At 38.6% G+C, this 18,974-nt stretch overlaps 1 protein-coding gene across 3 annotated transcripts in view; it reads left to right on the top strand.

Annotated features, from left to right (window-relative positions):
• Positions 1-18,974, top strand: part of RFC1 (replication factor C subunit 1) — an 80,427-nt gene that overhangs the window by 36,689 nt on the left and 24,764 nt on the right. For all 3 annotated transcript variants that reach the window (XM_030881066.3, XM_030881061.3, XM_030881062.3), the window contains exons 5-12: positions 6,189-6,430; positions 7,274-7,351; positions 10,639-10,716; positions 11,874-11,961; positions 13,022-13,296; positions 14,028-14,135; positions 15,206-15,385; positions 16,739-16,843. In XM_030881066.3, the coding sequence (XP_030736926.1) occupies positions 6,189-6,430; positions 7,274-7,351; positions 10,639-10,716; positions 11,874-11,961; positions 13,022-13,296; positions 14,028-14,135; positions 15,206-15,385; positions 16,739-16,843 (1,154 nt within the window). The remainder of the gene's footprint in view (positions 1-6,188; positions 6,431-7,273; positions 7,352-10,638; positions 10,717-11,873; positions 11,962-13,021; positions 13,297-14,027; positions 14,136-15,205; positions 15,386-16,738; positions 16,844-18,974) is intronic.

The raw sequence follows: 18,974 nt of genomic DNA, 5'->3' as shown, positions 1-18,974 counted from the left end.
AAAGCACCTTGTATATAATTTTTGCTTAGTACAGTGAAAACATACTTGAAATTTCATGCAGAATATTTCCATATTTTTTCTTGGAACTTACATTTTTACTCAGTATTTATGAAAATGTTTATAAAGTTATGTCTGTGTTTAGATGTAGTATATTTTTGGGATCTGTAGCTTGAAGACATTGTTAACTTTAAACCCATTGTAAAAAGATCTCTAGTAGAGAAGGCTATGGAAAGAAGCTCTCTTTTAGGAGTGATGTTTAAGGCTAACCTAAAGAACAAAGTGATGCATTTTTGGTTTTTTGCCAGCTTATTTTTACTGTTTTCATAATTTTTTTTTGAGGTTTGAAATTTGGGCTTAATTTTTTATGACAGCATGAATTCATTGTATGACTAGATCACAATGTATATAGCCCTTCCAGTTTTAATTATTTTTGTTGCCTACGTTTTTAATGTTTTTAGTAGTGTGATGAATATATTTGTATATAAATGTTTGTCAGCACCTCTCATTATCTCTAAGAATTACTATGCTAAAGGTTATGAACTTCTTTAAGGTTCTAGATATATTTTGCCAAATTGCTTTCTAGAAAAGTCATACTGTTGGGTTGACCGAAAAGTTCGTTCGGGTTTTTCGTAAGATGTTATGGAAGAACCCAAACAAACTGTTTTGGCTAACCCAGTAGTTTACACTTTCATAGTTAGTGTTTATATTAGTACAGACTTATCACATTCTCATCAGTATTGAGTATAGTAGCTACAAAATCTATGTGACTATCCACAGATTTTTCACAATTATAGAAGGGAAAATCTTAAAAGAGTTTGTCTGGTCCAACATTTTGCAGAGGACAACGAATCCCAGATAATTAAAAAAATAACAATAGAAAGCCGAAGTCAGGTTAGCATTTTAGTTTTCTGGACTTCTGGTTCAGTATTGTTTTCACCAGAGAATACTGCTTTATTGTTTACTGAATGTTTATTATAACATGGCGCGGTACTATACTGGGCACTTTGATTTTTAAAAATCTAATCTTTCCAATAACCCAAGTGGTGAGTGGTTTGAAACTTTACCATTTGTAGGGAAGAGGAGCTAAAGAAGAGAACGAAGGCAGTCTTCAAACACTGAATGGGAAAAAAGATTAATTAGGGAAAATAGGTGGAATTCACAGGGAAGTGTTTTGGCTTAATGTAAGGAAGAACTTTTCTAAAGAATACAGTAGTGCTGTTCACCAAAGAAAGAGGAGGTCACGTTGAATTACACTGCTCCATTTTGAAAGTATTTAAGCCCAGTCTGCGTTTGCCAGGAATGTGGAAAATGGAATCCATGTATGGAATAAGAGAACTAGTTGACTAAAGATAATGCATTATAAAGAATGTGGTAGAGTACCTGGCATGGAGTTTAATGCTCAATAATGATAACTATTATAAACTAATTATATCATAAATTAGATAAAAAGATACCATGAAGTCCCTGAAGCTAGTGACAGAATAAGCAGAGATGCTAATAAATAATGAAAGAAGTAAGCAAAGAAAAATGGAGAGGAGGGAGAAGCTAAAGCCAAACCTCTTCTGTCTCAGAAAGCCAAGGGGACGGAGAGTTTCTAGGAGATAGTCAATTTGTTGTAAAATATTAGATGTAGGTTAAAAAGAAAGAGAAGTGTAATATACAGATAAAAAAGATACGATGAAAGAAATGAAAAATCACCCACAATCCCCTATCCAGAGATAAAAGTTGATAACATTTTATTCTTTTCAGATCTTTGAACATGAATTTAAAAGCATATCTATAAATATATAGATGGGTAGATTTAGATATATCACTAAACATCTTGTAATATCTCTTTTATCATTTAATACACATATGAATATCTTGATGTCAGTAAATATGGATATGCATTATAATTTTCTGTTGCTGCATAATTCATTACATGGTTGAACATAATAGTAGGTATTCAGGTTATTTGTTTTCTCACTTTATAAACAGTGTTCACTTATCTCTATCTTTGGTGCAACTGTCATAGTTGAGGCTGTCTTTTTTGCCTAAACTGTATTAGTCCCTTAATTTTTCCTTCATCTTTTCTTGCCCTCTTGCAGTCTGTTCTCCATACTTTTGTTTTGTTTTGTTTTTTGCGGTACGCGGGCCTCTCACTGTTGTGGCCTCTCCTGTTGCAGAGCACAGGCTCCGGACGCGCAGGCTCAGTGGCCATGGCTCACAGGCCCAGCCGCTCCGCGGCATGTGGGATCTTCCCGGACCAGGGCACGAACCCGTGTCCCCTGCATTGGCAGGCGGACTCTCAACCACTGCGCCACCAGGGAAGCCCTCCATACTTTTGAATGGACAAATGCCATGATAAGCATTTTTGTACATATGTCTTTGTGTACGTGTTCATTTGTTTTGTTTTTTTTTTGGCCTCGGTGTGCAGCATGTGGGATCTTCGTTCCCAGACCAGGGATCGAACCTGTGCCCCCTGCAGTGGAAGCGCGGGGTCTTACCCACTGGACCACCATGGAAGTCCCTGTTTTTATTTATTTATTTTAAATTTTATTTATTTAACTTATTTATTTTTGGCTGCGTTGGGTCTTCGTTGCGGTGCGCGGGCTTCTCACTGCGGTGGCTTCTCTTTTTGCAGAGCCCTGGCTCTAAGCCCGTGGGCTTCAGTAGTTGTGGCTCGTGGGGTCTAGAGTGCAGGCTCGTTAGTTGTGGCGCACAGGCTTAGTTGCCCCGCTGCATCTTCCTGGACCAGGGCTCGAACCCGTGGCCCTGCATTGGCAGGTGGATTCCTAACCACTGTGCCACCAGGGAAGACCCCCTGTTTTGTTTTTAGACTAGTTAGTTAGAAGTGGAATTGCTGGGACTTTCCTGGTGGTCCAATGGGTAAGACTGTGCTTCCAATGCAGGGGGCCCGGGTTGGATCCCTGGTCAAGGAACTAGATGCCACATGCATGCTGCAACTAAAGATCCCGCGTGCCACCATGAAGATCCTGCATGCAGCAACTAAGACCCGGTGCGGCCAAAATTTAAAAAAATTAAAAAAAGAAGTGGAATGGCTGGGTCCAACTAATGGGTATGCATATGAGAGGTTTTGATACATGTTGCAAGATTGCCCCCCCATAAAGATTTTTTTAAATTTACTATTTAAAAATACTGTTGCCTATTGCGTATGTAAAGGTCCCATTTCCCTACACCCTTGCCAACAGTCTTTTTAATCTGATGGTCTTAGAAATTCTTGATCTCACTAGATATCATGCTCATCTGTTACCTGTGAATATTTATGAGATTGCTGGAGAAAGCGTTAAGCTAGGGATTGCAAATATCTACAATACCATTGTTTCCCTTTCTGAGTCTATACCAGATATCAGTGATTGATCTAGTTTGAGTTAATTGCTTAAGGACAGTTACAATATTTTATATACTAAGGAAATTCTTGAGTGTAGGGGAAGAACTATAACAGAAAAACATAGTGGTTGACTTGGTCCATTCAGTTCTGGGATTTTCTGTCATACTGCTTGTACACATGTTACTGCTTTGGGCATTTTTAAAGTGAGGGAGAAACTAGTAGAAGACTGTCATTTTGCAGATACAATTTAATTTTGTCCTTTCTCCATTAAGGAAATCCTTTCTTCCCAGAAGTACAGTTGTTGAATTCAAAACAAACCAAGTAAAAATTATAAAATTTAATAAGCTCTCGATAAGATTGAAAGTCTTGTCTTGTATACACTAGATATGCTTTTAACTTTGCACTTACTGCCTAAGGAGATATATTGGATATCTATACTTAGGAGGTTCCAGTTTTGTAGCTTTCTTATTTTATTTTTATTAAAGCCAGGATATCAGCAATGTTATTATTATTTGTTAAAATAAATAAATTTATTTATTTATTTTTGGCTCCATTGGGTCTTCGTTGCTGCACGTGGGCTTTCTCTGTTCGTGGCGAGCGGGGGCTACTCTTCATTGCAGTGTGCGGGCTTCTCGTTGCAGTGGCTTCTCTTGTTGTGGAGCACGAGCTCTAGGTGCGCGGGCTTCAGTAGTTGTGGCTCGCGGGCTCTAGAGCGCAGGCTTAGTAGTTGTAGTGCACAGACTTAGTAGCTCCGTGGCATGTGGGATCTTCCCGGACCAGGAATTGAACCTGTGTCCCCTACATTGGCAGGAGGATTCTTAACCAGTGCGCCACCAGGGAAGTCCCAGCAATGTTAATTTTGTTTTGAATCTTCTTTTAAGGGCATTTCATATAATTTGTTTTGACTACTAAGGTAGAATAGTTTGTTGTTGAATGCTACTGGTTTGGTTATCTACAGCTTAACTGTGTCTAGGGATTTAAAATAGACAAACCTTAAATTATAAAAAATTGGATTTCAGTAATATAACAATTCATTATGTTGTTATCTTAGAGAAGAGGGAAGGAGTTTCAGATTATATTCTCAGTGGTTACTAGGACTGTTATGAGTGATTTGCATGGCTATGGTACCTAAGTGGAATGGGGATAATGTCACTAGCCTTTGCAGAACCATCTGAAGCAGATGGCAGAGGCAGAGAAGGACTCGTCATGTAGGAAGAACAGATATATGAGTGACTAAACTTAGTCTGTTGACTCTTGTCAATACATGGATTGAACTTGAACTCTGGTACGTGCATCAAGCCTTGGATGTGCTTAGAAAGATTGATGAATGAATTTTTAATTTAATCTTGAAGGTAGATTGGCTATAGTTGAAGATAAGAAAACAAGTATGCTTTAACTAAAATCTTTGGTTGCAGGTTAAGAAGAAAACCTAGCTTGTTGTAAGCAAAATGGAATTTATTAGAAGGCCATTGCTGAATGTCATTGAATGCAAAAATAAACCTTTAGCACCTTAGTTTAAACACATTAGTTCAGCAAACTGATCAAGGGTAAGATTCACCCCACCTTGTTCAGGTGCTCACTCCTGGTCCAGTTTGTGATGGCAAGGAATATGGAACCATCTAATAAATATATCTGTGGTTATTGGAGGCCCTTGGAGGGTGGAGTGGGGTGTAAGTCCTTAGGGAAAGTAGGCTTATAGTGAACTGTATGGACATCCTCAGAGGTGTCTACTCTGCTCTTGCTTTAAATAGTGGATTACTTTTTACATTTAGTACTCAGAAACCTGTAAGTTATTTATGCTTTGTAAAGTTTATAGTTTAATTTTAATATAAATATAATAATTAGAGAGTAAGGCTAAACCCTTTTTGATTTTTACATATCTTGGATACTTTTTTGTTTGCGATGGCAGCACCTAGGAACAGCACAGTGCTTGGCACGTATGACCCTTAGCAAACACTAGTAGTTGAATGAGTACTTGAGAGGAGGTAAGACCCATTCATGTGTGGCCTTGAACACCAAACTTATAAAGTGAACCCTCCCTCCCCCACAGTGACCTGACCTAGTATTCACGGCTGCCTTTTAGATTTTTCTTTTTATTGGATTTCTTTTGTTATTAGGCCAAAGTAAAAAGATTTTTATCTTGTGAATCACTGAATCAAACAAAAAAGTTTACTGAGGCCCTTTTGAGGTGCATTTTTGGGGTCTTTAATTATCTATGCATTGTCATGAATGCTTAGAAAGACTTTTTTTTTTTGTGGTACACAGGCCTCTCACTGATGTGGCCTCTCCCGTTGCGGAGCACAGGCTCTGGACGCGCAGGCTCAGCGGCCATGGCTCACGGGCCCAGCCGCTCTGCGGCATGTGGGATCTTCCCAGACCGGGGCACGAACCCGTGTCCCCTGCATCGGCAGGCGGACTCTCAACCACTGCGCCACCAGGGAAGCCCCTGTCTTACTTTTCTTCATAGCACTTATAACTTGACAGTATATGTTTATTTATTTCTATATCTGTTTCCTCTTCTAGGTTCCAAGCTCCATGATGGCAGGGATTTTGTCTTTTTTATTCACTGCTCTATCCTCAGTGCCTAACACATAATAGATGCTCAGTAATTATTTGTTGAATACATGAGTAAATATACACGTTTGTGTACTCTGGGTAGTAATTGGGGGAGATGGTGTATTACAGACCTGGCACTGGTAAATGTGAGGATAACTGTTGAATTTAGGAGATAGGAAGAAAAGAAAATCATTGGCATTCCATAGCACTTGTATATTTTTTATAAAGTTGGTGGAAGTGGTTGCTTTTGTAATTAGAATTGATATTTTATCAAGCCATATTTGGTCATATTTCATTTAAGATGAAGAAGATGACTTTGTGTGTAAGAAGGCAGCCTCTAAATCAAAAGAGAATGGAGGATCTCCAAATAGTTATCTTGGAGCATCAAACATGAAAAAGAATGAAGAAAACACTAAGACACTAAACACTAAGAATAAGCCTTTGTCACCAATGAAGCTTACCCCCACATCAGTGCTTGATTATTTTGGAACTGCAAGTGTCCAAAGATCGGCTAAGAAGATGGTGGCAAGCAAAAGAAAAGAGGTGAGTGTTCTACAGGCAAGCAAGAATGTTCAGGATTTGTACCCGTTCAGTTATTAATAAGAGGTGAAATTGGATTTTATGAATAGACCAGCATTTTATTGATGAAAATAATTTTCCTATGATTATGGGTAAAATGTAATTGCTATTATGTTGGAGGACGACCAAGTTAGAATATCACACATTTAAGTTTTTAATATTTGAAAGTGAGAAAAGATCATTTAAATCATAAGAATAAATTGTGATTCTTAGAATTTAAATACTCAGAATGCAAACTCATTTTACCCTTGACCTCAGACAATATAATTGTTCCCAAATGAGGTCATGAACACATAACTTAGAATAGAGCCTCCCTATGCTATACTTGTGCCCTACTCTATTTTGGCTGCTGTTGGATTCATCTTTTCCTGGACATTTAGGAAACAAATACAGATAAGTTAGTGAAAGTAGTTCCCTGCGTGGAAGCCTGCCGAGCAGTGTGTGTGTTGATTTCATTAGTACCTCCATTAGACAGTGTAATCTTTCTCATGTGTTGGTGTGCCAATGTTCTGGACTACTTCTGAAGCGAAGACATTAGTCTCTAGGTTTTTTTTGGGTACTTCTTTTGAACATTTCAATAGAATTAAGTGAGAATCATCTGTCTGTAGCATATTTGTTTGTTAAGAAATTGGATGTGGTCACGGAGTAGCCATGAACATAATTTTTTGGCTGGTGTGCATTGAGTCTGTTTCATAACTGGTACATTTATCTCTCATTGGTGTATTTATTTAGCTATAGTTAAGAAAAAGCACCTTACTTTGAACTTAAGGTTTATGCTGATCTTGCTTGATTTTCCTTGAAATATAGCCTTCACAAAATGCAGATGATTCCAGATTAAATGATGAAGCCATCGCCAAGCAATTGCAACTTGATGAAGATGCAGAGGTATTAGCATTTTCTTTAGATTTCATTAGCACCTTGATGTTGTCACTTGCTATTTAGTCTACCCAGGCAGGCAATTAAGATAGTTCTAGTTTCATTTTGGGTTGAGCCTCATTGTAAGAGTTATGTGTAAAATAAGTTAAAATCTAATACTATATGAAAATCTAAGTTTATATAAAAGATAAATGATGAGAGCAGGGGATAACTAAAGATCTATTATTAGATTTCTTTGAATGGAAGCCTCCTTTAGAATAGTTAAAATAATTTAACTTGGTCATATCTCTTCTCTTTCCCCTCTGGGCAATCTCATCTACTCCTCTGGCTTTAAGTACTATGCATATGCTGGTGATCTCTAAATCTATCTTCAGTTCAGAGTGCCCTTTGTAGTGAACCTGTTATATTCATTCAGTAAGTATTTATCGAGCACTTACTGAGTGCGTGGCACACTTCTAGGTGTTAAGGATACTGAAATTTAAAAAAAAAAAAGTCAGATCATTATAAATGCCACGAGGAAAAGTAAAGGAATAGATGTTTGGTGTGATCAGTGGGGTTATGAGTGTTCTATTTGAAATACAGGGGTTAGGAAAACCCCTCTGAGGAAGTGACATTGGGGCACATAATTCATGATAATGGTGAGCCATGGGGCTTCCTTCTACCTGGAGGAAGCTTTCCTCTAAACATAGAGAATAGCAGGTGTAAGCATCCTGAGGTAGAAATGTTTGAGTTTAATGAGTTTGGAAGAAATGGCCAGCAGCAAATCCTGTTATGTCATGACTGGTCTTTGGTACCTACCAGAAGGACTTGAGATGGTAAGGAGTTTGGATTTTAGTCTCTGTGAGATGAGAAGCCATTGGAGTATTAAATAGAGAAATGACATGACTTTTGATGGCTCTTAAAAGAAAATTATTCTGGCTGCTGTGAAGCTAAAGAAACCACGGTGGGCAAGAACAAAAGCAGATCATTTTGGAGACTGTTAGGGTAGGGGAGGTGAGAGAAGATGTTGGCTTGTACCAGGATGGGGGTAACGGAAGAGGTAGTGAGAAGTGGTCATCATCTGTATATGCTTTGAAGGTGCAACCTTCAAGTTGTTGCAGATAGACTGGACGTAAGGTATGAGGGAAATAGAAGATTTAAAGGTGACTCCATGTTTTTTGGCTTGAGCAGCTGGGTGAATGGTGATATCACTTTTTTTTTTTTTGCGGTACGCGGGCCTCTCACTGCTGTGGCCTCTCCCGTTGCGGAGCACAGGCTCCGGACATGCAGGCTCAGCGGCCATGGCTCACGGGCCCAGCCGCTCTGCGGCATGTGGGATCCTCCCGGACTGGGACACGAACCCGTGTCCCCCACATCGGCAGGCGGACTCTCAACCACTGCGCCACCAGCTAAGCCCTGGTGATATCATTTATTAAGACTGGAACACTGGTACAGGAAAATCAAGAATTCTGTTTCGCACATAAGTTTGAGATGCCGAATAGGCTTCCAAATGGATATGCAGAGTGGGTAGTTGGGTAGAAGAATCTGGAGCTCAGGGGAGAGGTCTAAACTGAAGATGTTTATTTGGGATCATTAACATTTGAATGGTATTAAAACCAATGTAACTAGATGAGATCACGGGGAGAGAATGTAAACAGAAAAGAAGTCTCAGGATTGAGCTCTGGGGCACTGTTAACAATGAGAGGTCAGGAAGAGAAGGATGATCCAGCAGAGGAGATTTAAAGAAAGTGGCTAGTGAAGTAGGACAATAAGGAAAGCTTGGTATTTTATGTAAGCCAAGTGAAGAAGGTATTTCAAGGGGGAGTGTTGTCTCTGTCAGAGACTTTAGACCTTGATACCTGCTCTTTGAACCTCCTTCCTGTTTATTAGCTTAAGTGCCACTTTCTCATATTCCCTAAACTATGTTAGAAATCCCTTCTGTATGCCCTGTAGCTACTATTAATGTTTATTTGTGTCTTCTTAAATTGCTATTTCACTGTCTTCCTGTCTGTAGACTTTAAACTCTACCTACCAGGGCTGTTTATGTCTCAACTATTGTGACATCAGTGTTCATCTTAGTGCTTGGCAAAGAAGAGGCTCTTTTTTTTTTTTTAAACATCTTTATTGGAGTATAATTGCTTTACAATAGTGTGTTAGTTTCTGCTTTATAGCAAAGTGAATCAGCTATACTTATACAAAGAAGAGGCTCTTGATAACAATTGTTTTGAGAGAACAGTATTCTAGTCTTCTGAAATAGTAATACTGACTGTTCACGTTTTATTAATTTGGCAGTTTATAGTTTGTGTTTTCAAAATCTTTTTCCATCTTATTGACGACACTGAATTTTATAAACTACATACAGATATCCACATGACTCAGGGTAGGACAGATGGCCTAGGTAAAATGATGAAGTGATTTTTTTAGGGACCTGACTTATCTGTCTGAAATACTGGAGGCTTACCCTGTCCTTTCCAAACCAGGTGTGGCAGTTTGTATCACAATCCTCTGTTTTCCCATTTCTATCACATCCTTTCAGAATCCTGTTTGGGTCCTGTTTCTCATATATAATGAGAAATACATTCTACTTCCACACGTTCTCTTCTGGAAGAGCTCCATTTTACTGAAAGTAAAAATATTTGGAAATAACAGCGAGGTGAATGTCTGCGTGTTACATTAGCATTTTAGGAAAACTTCTGATATAATGACTTAAATTTTCAAAAGTCAGGACAGATAAATTACTACTGTGTTGTACCCCTGAAACTAATATACTATTAAGTCTACTGTACTTCAATTAAAAAAAATATCAGAACAGATACATTTGAATTAGTAATTGAAAATAGAAGTTTGATGATATTAGTGATAGTTGCATTAGTATGTATCTTACTGTGTGTGCAAAGAAGGTATATAATTTTCTTGGTTTATAGATTCATTTCTTTGTGTGCCCCCCACGTCCCCCACATGGCTATTGTTTTTCTGTTAGGATAGTGATTCTCTCCTGAACTCTTTTTAGAGTTTAAAATAAATAGAGATGAGAGATCTGTAAATGTTGCATTGGGACCATTAAGAAAAAGCTAAAGACTTGGAACTTTATGCTCAATTTATCTATCAGGCCTGCAAAACTAGAAATATATGTTCTGCAGTCTAATTTGGCTTCATGAAACAAACTTGTGATACTCAGCTATTAAGTGAAAAAATGTCCTAGTTACTTTCTGGGAAATGTTTTTCCAGTTTCTTTTAAGTATCATGAACCACACATTTTAAAACTTTTCATTTACAAAAAGAAAAAAAGCAGCTCACTGTGTTGACACTTTTTACAGCTAGAGAGACAACTGCATGAAGATGAAGAGTTTGCCAGAACATTAGCCTTGTTGGATGAAGAACCCAAGACCAAAAAGGTGGTGTTTTACCAGGCTGTTTGCACTCTGAATATACAGTACAGATCAGTGTGCCCTTTCAGACCTGTGTAGTCTAGGCTCTGGAGATATAACCATGAATAACTCTGCTAGAGAGAAGCTAAATTATTTTCATTTATAAAAATGTTTTTGGAGAAGCTTATTGAGAAACTTCTTCTTCCTAAAGGAAGGTTGATAGAGCCAAAGCCAACCAAAACCCTTCTTCACAAAACAACAAGTTGTAACTTTTACTTACTGTCTGTCACAAAGGGATTCTCATGTACTTGTTCAGAGAATAACATTTATAAAGATTCCAATGAATCTAAAGTTTAATAACTTTAATATTAATTACTGTCTTCTTAAAAACATAATTTTGCTGTTTCTAGTTAGCTAACTTTAAGATCTGTATTAGGACAGTCTCAAATAATAATGAGTGTATTTTTGGGACTCTCTAAAAGCATCAAGATTTTTTTCTTTAAGCACTTGATCTCCAAATAATTAGCCTTATTTCTGTTGAATCACATTCTGTTAATATTGTCATTATCAATACCTGACTAAAAGATTTTACAGCAGGCAGGTATAACACAATAGGGTATGGTGGGAACTCTGTCATTTGAAATGCCTTACTTCAAAAGGCATTTAAATTAGAATTATTTAAAAAATATGCTGTGTCATGCACCCCAGTTTGTGACCTCTTTGTAAAATTGGAGAGTTTTGAAGGAGCAGTGAAGAGAATGGACATTTTTTTCTCTTGAGAAAATACTCTTTATTTTTCTTTTGATCTTTAGATTGTTTTTAATTTAGTCTTTTGGGTTTAGATTTTAGTTTTTAACTGCATAATGCTAACAATTTGAGACTGGAGATGAAACCAGCAGAAACAAGGCTTTCATTTTCAGACTCACAAGTGGGGAACAACTGGCATAATTTTTTATAGATGTATTTTTTATACTCTTTCATCTGTTTCCTCATCTGTAAAATTAAAAGTACTAAAACATGTTTCATTTGCCCCAGAAATTTTGTGTATAAATGAATGAAAATTTATTGTATTGTTCCTCTACTTTGGAAGACGACCCTTAATGTTTGGTTGATTTTAACAACATATTTTGTGGTAACAGTTTTCCTGTTATTTGTCACATTTGACACTTTTTACGTTTTCTTAGGCTCAAAAGGACCCAGGAGAGAGAGAGACGTTTTCATCTGTGCAAGCCAGTTTATGTAAAGCAGAAAAACCTAAATATCCTCATAAAGGTAAAACTAGCAGAAAAAAGTAAGCTGGAACATTTATCTTTATCGAAGAAAATTCATGTAATCATTTTTAAACGTTCTGTTGAGTAATTGCCTGGTATTCTTAGATAGATACTTCATAGGAGTACTGGAGCGTGTTCTACTTAGATACCTGGAAAGCTGTTTGGATATTAGTTGGTGTAGAATGCCTGTCTGCTCTGATTGCGAGAAATGTATCATAGCTCTTGGCTTCATGTTTATTTCCAAGTGTAGTGCAACTGTGTGGACTTCAATACATGAAGACAAAAGACTAGATGTTTCAGGCTCATAGAGTTGGCTCATAGTTATCCAGGTCATCTGAAGCTCTTCTGCTGGTTGTCTGTAGGTTTTAGGTTTTTTTTTTAGTGGTCCTGATATCTAACCATCTGTTAATATAGATGGGCTTAATCTTATAAGTATATCTGTTCATATAATTTTAGTCTTGAAATCCCAAGATTCTTTCAGACTTTATTACAAACAGAAATTTTTATGTGACATATTTTAATTAGCAACTTTTCTGTGTGAATTTCAGATCATTGACGTTTATCTGTGGGATAAAGTCCATGTTCTCAGATGTAGTTTACCATATTATTTCAATTAGTGAGTAATTTATATTGAAAAAGGCAGATCTCTTAATTTGAACTGGTTATACAAAGAAGTAATATACAGATGTTTAATTTTTTTTTTTTTTTTTGCGGTATGAGGGCCTCTCACTGTTGTGGCCTCTCCCGTTGCGGAGCACAGGCTCCGGACGCGCAGGCTCAGCGGCCATGGCTTATGGGCCCAGCCGCTCTGCGGTATGTGGGATCTTCCCGGACCGGGGCACGAACCCGTGTTCCCTGCATCGGCAGGCGGACCCCCAACCACTGCGCCACCAGGGAAGCCGCGAAGAACTAAAATCTTAATGTGCATGTTATGAAGTCACCATATGACGTTGTGTCCTACTAAGATTATTCAATTGAAAAATGAAAAAATAATCTTGATATTGGGTATCATTTTCCAAAAACAACAATCATAATCTTTTCCTTCTTCCTAATAAAAACAGAACAATTTTCAGATGACAGAAAGAACTGCAGTCCTAAGAAGCAAACTAAATGTGAAAGTTCAAAAGAATCTCAGCAACATTCCAGGTCATCCACTCATAAAATAGGAGAAACTTCTTCTCCAAAAACCAGTTCCAAGCTGGCACCACTGAAAAAAAAAGAAGAAAGTTCTAATAAAGAAACACAGCCTATGGCCTCAAAAAGAAAAGAAAATGCCATTGAGTTGAAAGAGACAAGAACTCCTAAGAAAATCAAAAGTTCTCCAGCTAAAAAAGAGGTATAAGTTTTCTAAAAGCATATCATTTGGGGGCTGTGTGTTGATCTTGGTTTGGTTGTGTTCAAGTTTTATTTCTAACTTTATAAGTCATTACAGTACTTTTTTTAAAAAAAATTTATTTATTTATTTTTAGCTGCGTTGGGTCTTCGTTGCTGCGCGCAGGCTTTCACTAGTTGTGGCGAGCAGGGGTTACTCTTCATTGCGGTGCGTGGGCTTCTCATTGCGGTGGCTTCTCTTGCTGCGGAGCACGGGCTCTAGGTGCACAGGCTTCAGTAGTTGTGGCACGTGGGCTCAGTAGTTGTGGCTCGCGGGCTGTAGAGCACAGGCTCAGTAGCTGTGGTGCATGGGCTTAGTTGCTCCACGGCATGTGGGATCTTCCCAGACCAGGGCTTGAACCTGTTTCCCCTGCATTGGCAGGCAGATTCTTAACCACTGTGCCACCCGGGAAGTCCCCTTTTTCGTTTTTTTTGCTTGGGGCTGGCAACTTGGCTTATACACCCAATCTACCCTGAGGTACGTGCCTTTAGAGAGAGTCAAAAGGTTTGAGAAGGGCTGATGGCAGGGATGTTTATAAGCCAGGCACGTGTAAATTGGGGAGTACCTCTGTAGCTAAAATTGTTAATATCAGGACCAAACACTGAAGTGACTTAATGTTTATTTATTGATATGTATTTTTAATTTTACATTGAATTTGCATGACTTTATTCAATTTCCTCTCCCTCTCCCCAAAGTCTATAAGTCCTGAAGATTCTGAAAAGAGACGAACTAATTATCAAGCTTATCGAAGCTACTTAAATCGAGAAGGTCCCAAAGCTCTGGGCTCCAAAGAGATACCAAAGGTAAGAGTACTGAAAGGATATGTCATGGCCTCTGGCCTGTGGGTCCATGTATGTATTTACTATGTTTATAGTAGCAGAGAATTAATAATTAAAAATGAACAGAAAAGCCTTAGTCACCATCTTTACGAATTAAGAGATAGGCTACGGCAGTCACAAGATTAATGCTCTTTGCCTTCATGGTGCTTATGGTCTAACTCAGGAAAGAGACATTAAGTAAATTATTATTTAATTATAATTGTGATATGTACCATAAGGGAACAATCCAAGATTCTTTTAGGGGGTGTAAGAGGAACCTGGCCCTAAGAAGAGTTGTAAGTGGGGGAAGAGTATGACCAGATTTGCATTTCAAGGAGAGCACTCTGGCTGCTGAATATAGAGTGCAGTGGAGGGGGAGGAATAAATATAGGGAGATCAATTAGGGGAGATGGTGAGAAATAATAGTGACTTGTCCAGGCTAGTAGCAGTGAAAGGGCTGAGAAGTGAAGTAGCTTCAATGGAAGAGGCAAAATCTGTAGGACTTGGCTCTCTTTGGCGCATGTCTTTTGTATTATCAAGTTAACTTTCCAATCAAGAGATTATGTGCTATTGCCTTTAAGTTGCTCGCAGGTTGTTAGATTTACTGTCATAGGGGAAACAGCCAGAGAGAAGGGCAGGAGCTCAAACTTGTTTAGTTTTTTCAGAATTGAAAGTTTCATTTTTTAACAGTAGCAAGATATTCTGTAGGTACATTGCATCTGGTTGTTAAAGTGTTACAAGTTAACTAGTAGTTTAAATATTAAAAAAAATGAGAATAGTATGAATGGATAATTTTAATACACTTTCCTAACCACGTTGGACGTATATTTTTTATTGCTGGTTTTATAAGTTTATTAAATGTTAACCTACATAACAATTTCTCAGGATTTAATTTGTTCCTGCTTATTTGCTGTAAATTTCCTGTAAATTTTTTCATGCTGAGATTATTTATGATGTCAAATGAGAAAAATCAACTTCCTGCAGCTTTGATGCCAAATATTTCTTTGGAAAGCTGCCATGTAATTTCCTCTCTGCTTGAACACTTTGGTTTTTAGGGAGCTGAAAATTGCTTGGAAGGCCTTACGTTTGTAATCACAGGAGTGCTGGAGTCCATTGAACGAGATGAGGCCAAGTCTCTAATTGAGCGTTATGGGGGAAAAGTAACAGGAAATGTCAGCAAGAAAACAAACTACCTTGTCATGGGTCGTGATAGTGGTCAGTCCAAGAGTGATAAGGTGGGTACTGCTGTGTTCTCAGCACAGTGAAGTAGGCTGCTTGCCTTGGCGGGCTCTTCATGTGACCATATGTAGTATAATGTCCTTTACACGTTGTGAGATGAAGGAAAAAAATGGAAAAGTAATTTCTTCACTACATTATTTCTTCTCCACAGAGATGTTGTTTGGCTTTGACCCTGGGATTTTGGTTTTCCAGTTGAAGGCACAGTTCCTATTTACTTGGCTTTCTTAGCGTACTATTCTAGTCAAAATCTTGTTTTGAAAATCTCTTTTTCTAGTCCTAAGTATACCTATATATGCTGCTGTGGACTCCATCTTAAGTTTTTTAACTGGAAGATCTTTTTATTGGAAGGTCTGTTGGGTAGTATTGCATTTAGTTCCAAGTAATAGAATACCTGACTAACTGTGGTTTTGACAAATAGCTGCTTATTTCCTTACCTTATGAGAATTGCAGAGGCAGGCAGTTGCGGGGGATGGTTCAGCACCTCGGTGATGTAGCTAGACTTAGTGCCATCCTCCACTTCTGTCTTCATGCACGTTGCCTTGTCTTGCAAGGTAGCTGCCACTCTCAAGTTCACATATAAGGCCGGAAATAGGGAGCAGTGACAAGATGTTATACTAGCTGTGACTGACCTTATAAGAGTTTTCCTGGAAACACCTCTTACAGAATTCCACTTAAGTCTCATTGGCCGGAGCTGTCACATGGCCATTCACAGCTACACAAGAGGTTGGGGAGGATGAGGACTTTTCTGATTCTCAGACCAATCATAAGTCATCACTTGGAGATGGACACATTGGAGTTCTGTTAGCAGGGATAAGGTAGAGTCTCGAGAGTGTCTGCCAGCCGATATGGCTTTGACCCTAGTGGCTTTGACCTTTGTAGGGCAGAGGGAAAGGTAAAGCAATCCACAGAAGTGGCAGTGTGATACCTCAGGTGCCAACCCACCACTCTTAGAGGAGGTATCTGTTATTTTCTTTTTTTTTTTTTTTCTTGCGGTATGCGGGCCTCTCACTGTTGTGGCCTCTCCCGTTGTGGAGCACAGGCTCCGGATGCACAGGCTCAGCGGCCATGGCTCACGGGCCCAGCCGCTCCGCGGCACGTGGGATCCTCCCGGACCGGGGCACGAACCCGCGCCCCCTGCATCAGCAGGCGGACTCTCAACCACTGCGCCACCAGGGAAGCCCTATTTTCTTTCTTTTTAATGATACTTTTTCATGAACATGGTTTTAGAAAACATTCCAGTGTTATCTAATTTACAAATGTGGTTTTTCACCTTCTGACAAGCCTGGGAATCATATTTTTTTTTTTTACAGAAAGTAATGGTTTCAATGATTTGCATTTTTAATTAATAGGCAGCAGCCTTGGGAACAAAAATTATTGATGAAGATGGCCTATTGAATCTGATTCGAACTATGCCAGGCAAGAAGTCCAAGTATGAAATAGCAGCTGAAGCTGAGGTTTGTATACAATGAACTTGACTTATTTAAGTTGGTGTATAGCAGCTTCCCTGTTTCATAGAGACATTTCTTGGGTGGATGCAGGTCTGTGGGCTAAAAAATTAACTTTTCCTTCTACCACAAATGAACTTACCTTATTTCCTTTTGAGTGGTGGACTGTGCTGTAGGCTGTTGTCTTTGACGTGTTTCCTTACCTTTCTCAAAGGAGTATGAGGAGGGAGAGGGGACCTTGTATTGCACTTACCATATCTACTTAAACCGTCCATATTTTCCATATTCTTGCAATAACATTGTGCAAAGGTTCTTGCTTAAGAGTTCTTTGAAGGATATGCTATAGGTATCAGCATGATAATATTTTCATTTAGAACTATATTAGGACTTTTCCAGTTGTGACAGAAACCGAGCCGATATTAGCTTTAGCAAAAAGGGAAAAATTTTGACTCACATAACTAAACTCTGGGCAGTCGGATGCAGGAACTACTGCATGTACAGACTGCAGTGCTTTTAGGACCCTTTCAGTTTCTGTCTCTACTTCTCCTAGTGTTAGCTTTATTCATTTCCACTATATACAGGTCTTGTCCACGTGTAGGACACAGGGGTGCCAGCAGCCCAAGTTAAATGTCCCCAGCTCTGTCATCCAAGTGGTGAGGTGGTCTTCCGATTTATTCCAGTTGGAAAAATCTTGGAGAATGATTTGGATTAGCCCGTCATCAGTGTCCCCTAATGTTGACAGCTTACATAGCCGTAATACAGTTATCAAAACCAGGAGGTTAACATTGATGCCATGCTGTTAACTTCACAATTCCCCCCCGTTATCCTTAGGATCCCACACTGCACTGAGTTGTGTCTTCTTAGTCTCCTCCAATCTATGATAGTTCCTTAAGACTTTCCTTGTCTTTTTATGACCTTGATTTGATGAGTACTAGTCAGTTGTTTTGTAGAATGTCTCTCAGTTTGGGTTGTTGATGTTTTCTCATGGTTAGATTGAGGTTATGCATTTTTGGCAAAGAAGACCACATAAGTGATACTCTGTCCTCCTCAGTGTATCGTATCAGCTGTGCATAATGTCGGTATGTCTTATTACTGGTGATGTTAACCTTTGTTACTTGGTTAAGATGATTTCTGCCTGCCTTTCCCACCAGTGAAGTGACAGTTTTTCCCCTTTGTAACTGATAAATATCTTGGGGAGATACTTTAATACCTTGTTGTTCCTCAAACATTCACCCACTAATTTTAGCACCCACTCACTGGTAAAGAGGCACTTTTTTTTTTTTTAACATCTTTATTGGAGTATAATTGCTTTACAATGGTGTGTTAGTTTCTGCTTTATAACAAAGTGAATCAGTTATACATATACATATGTTCCCATACCTCTTCCCTCTTGTGTCTCCCTACCTCCCACCCTCCCTATCCCACCCCTCTAGGTGGTCACAAAGCACCGAGCTGATCTCCCTGTGCTATGCGGCTGCTTCCCACTAGCTATCTATTTTACGTTTGGTAGTGTATATATATCCATGCCACTCTCTCACTTTGTCACAGCTTACCCTTCCCCCTCCCCATATCCTCAAGTCCATTCTCTAGTAGGTCTGTGTCTTTATTCCCATCTTACCCCTAGGTTCATCATGACCTTTTTTTTAATTTTCTTAGATTCCATATATATGTGTTAGCATACAATATTTGTTTTTCTCTTTTTGACTTACTTCACTCTGTATGACAGACTCTAGGCCCATCCATCTCACTACAAATAACAATTTCGTTTCTTTTTATGGCTGAGTAATATTCCATTGTATATATGTGCCACATCTTCTTTATCCATTCATCTGTCGATGGACACCTAGCTTGTTTCCATCTCCTGGCTATTGTAAATAGAGCTGCAATGAACATTGTGGTACATGACTCTTTTTGAATTATGGTTTTCTCAGGGTATGTGCCCAGTAGTGGGATTGCTGGGTCGTATGGTAGTTCTATTTTTAGTTTTTTGAGGAACCTCCATACTGTTCTCCGTAGTGGCTGTATCAATTTACATTCCCACCAACAATGCAGAGGCACTTTTCTTTTTATTTAGACATTATTCACACATCATAAAATTCACCCTTTTAAAATGTATGTTAGCGGTTTTTAGTATATTCAC

Source organism: Globicephala melas, chromosome 5 (assembly GCF_963455315.2).
Source record: "Globicephala melas chromosome 5, mGloMel1.2, whole genome shotgun sequence".
NCBI classification, from domain to species: Eukaryota; Metazoa; Chordata; class Mammalia; order Artiodactyla; family Delphinidae; genus Globicephala; species Globicephala melas.
Note: the sequence above shows the minus strand (reverse complement) of the source record. Positions and strands in the feature narration are given on the sequence as shown.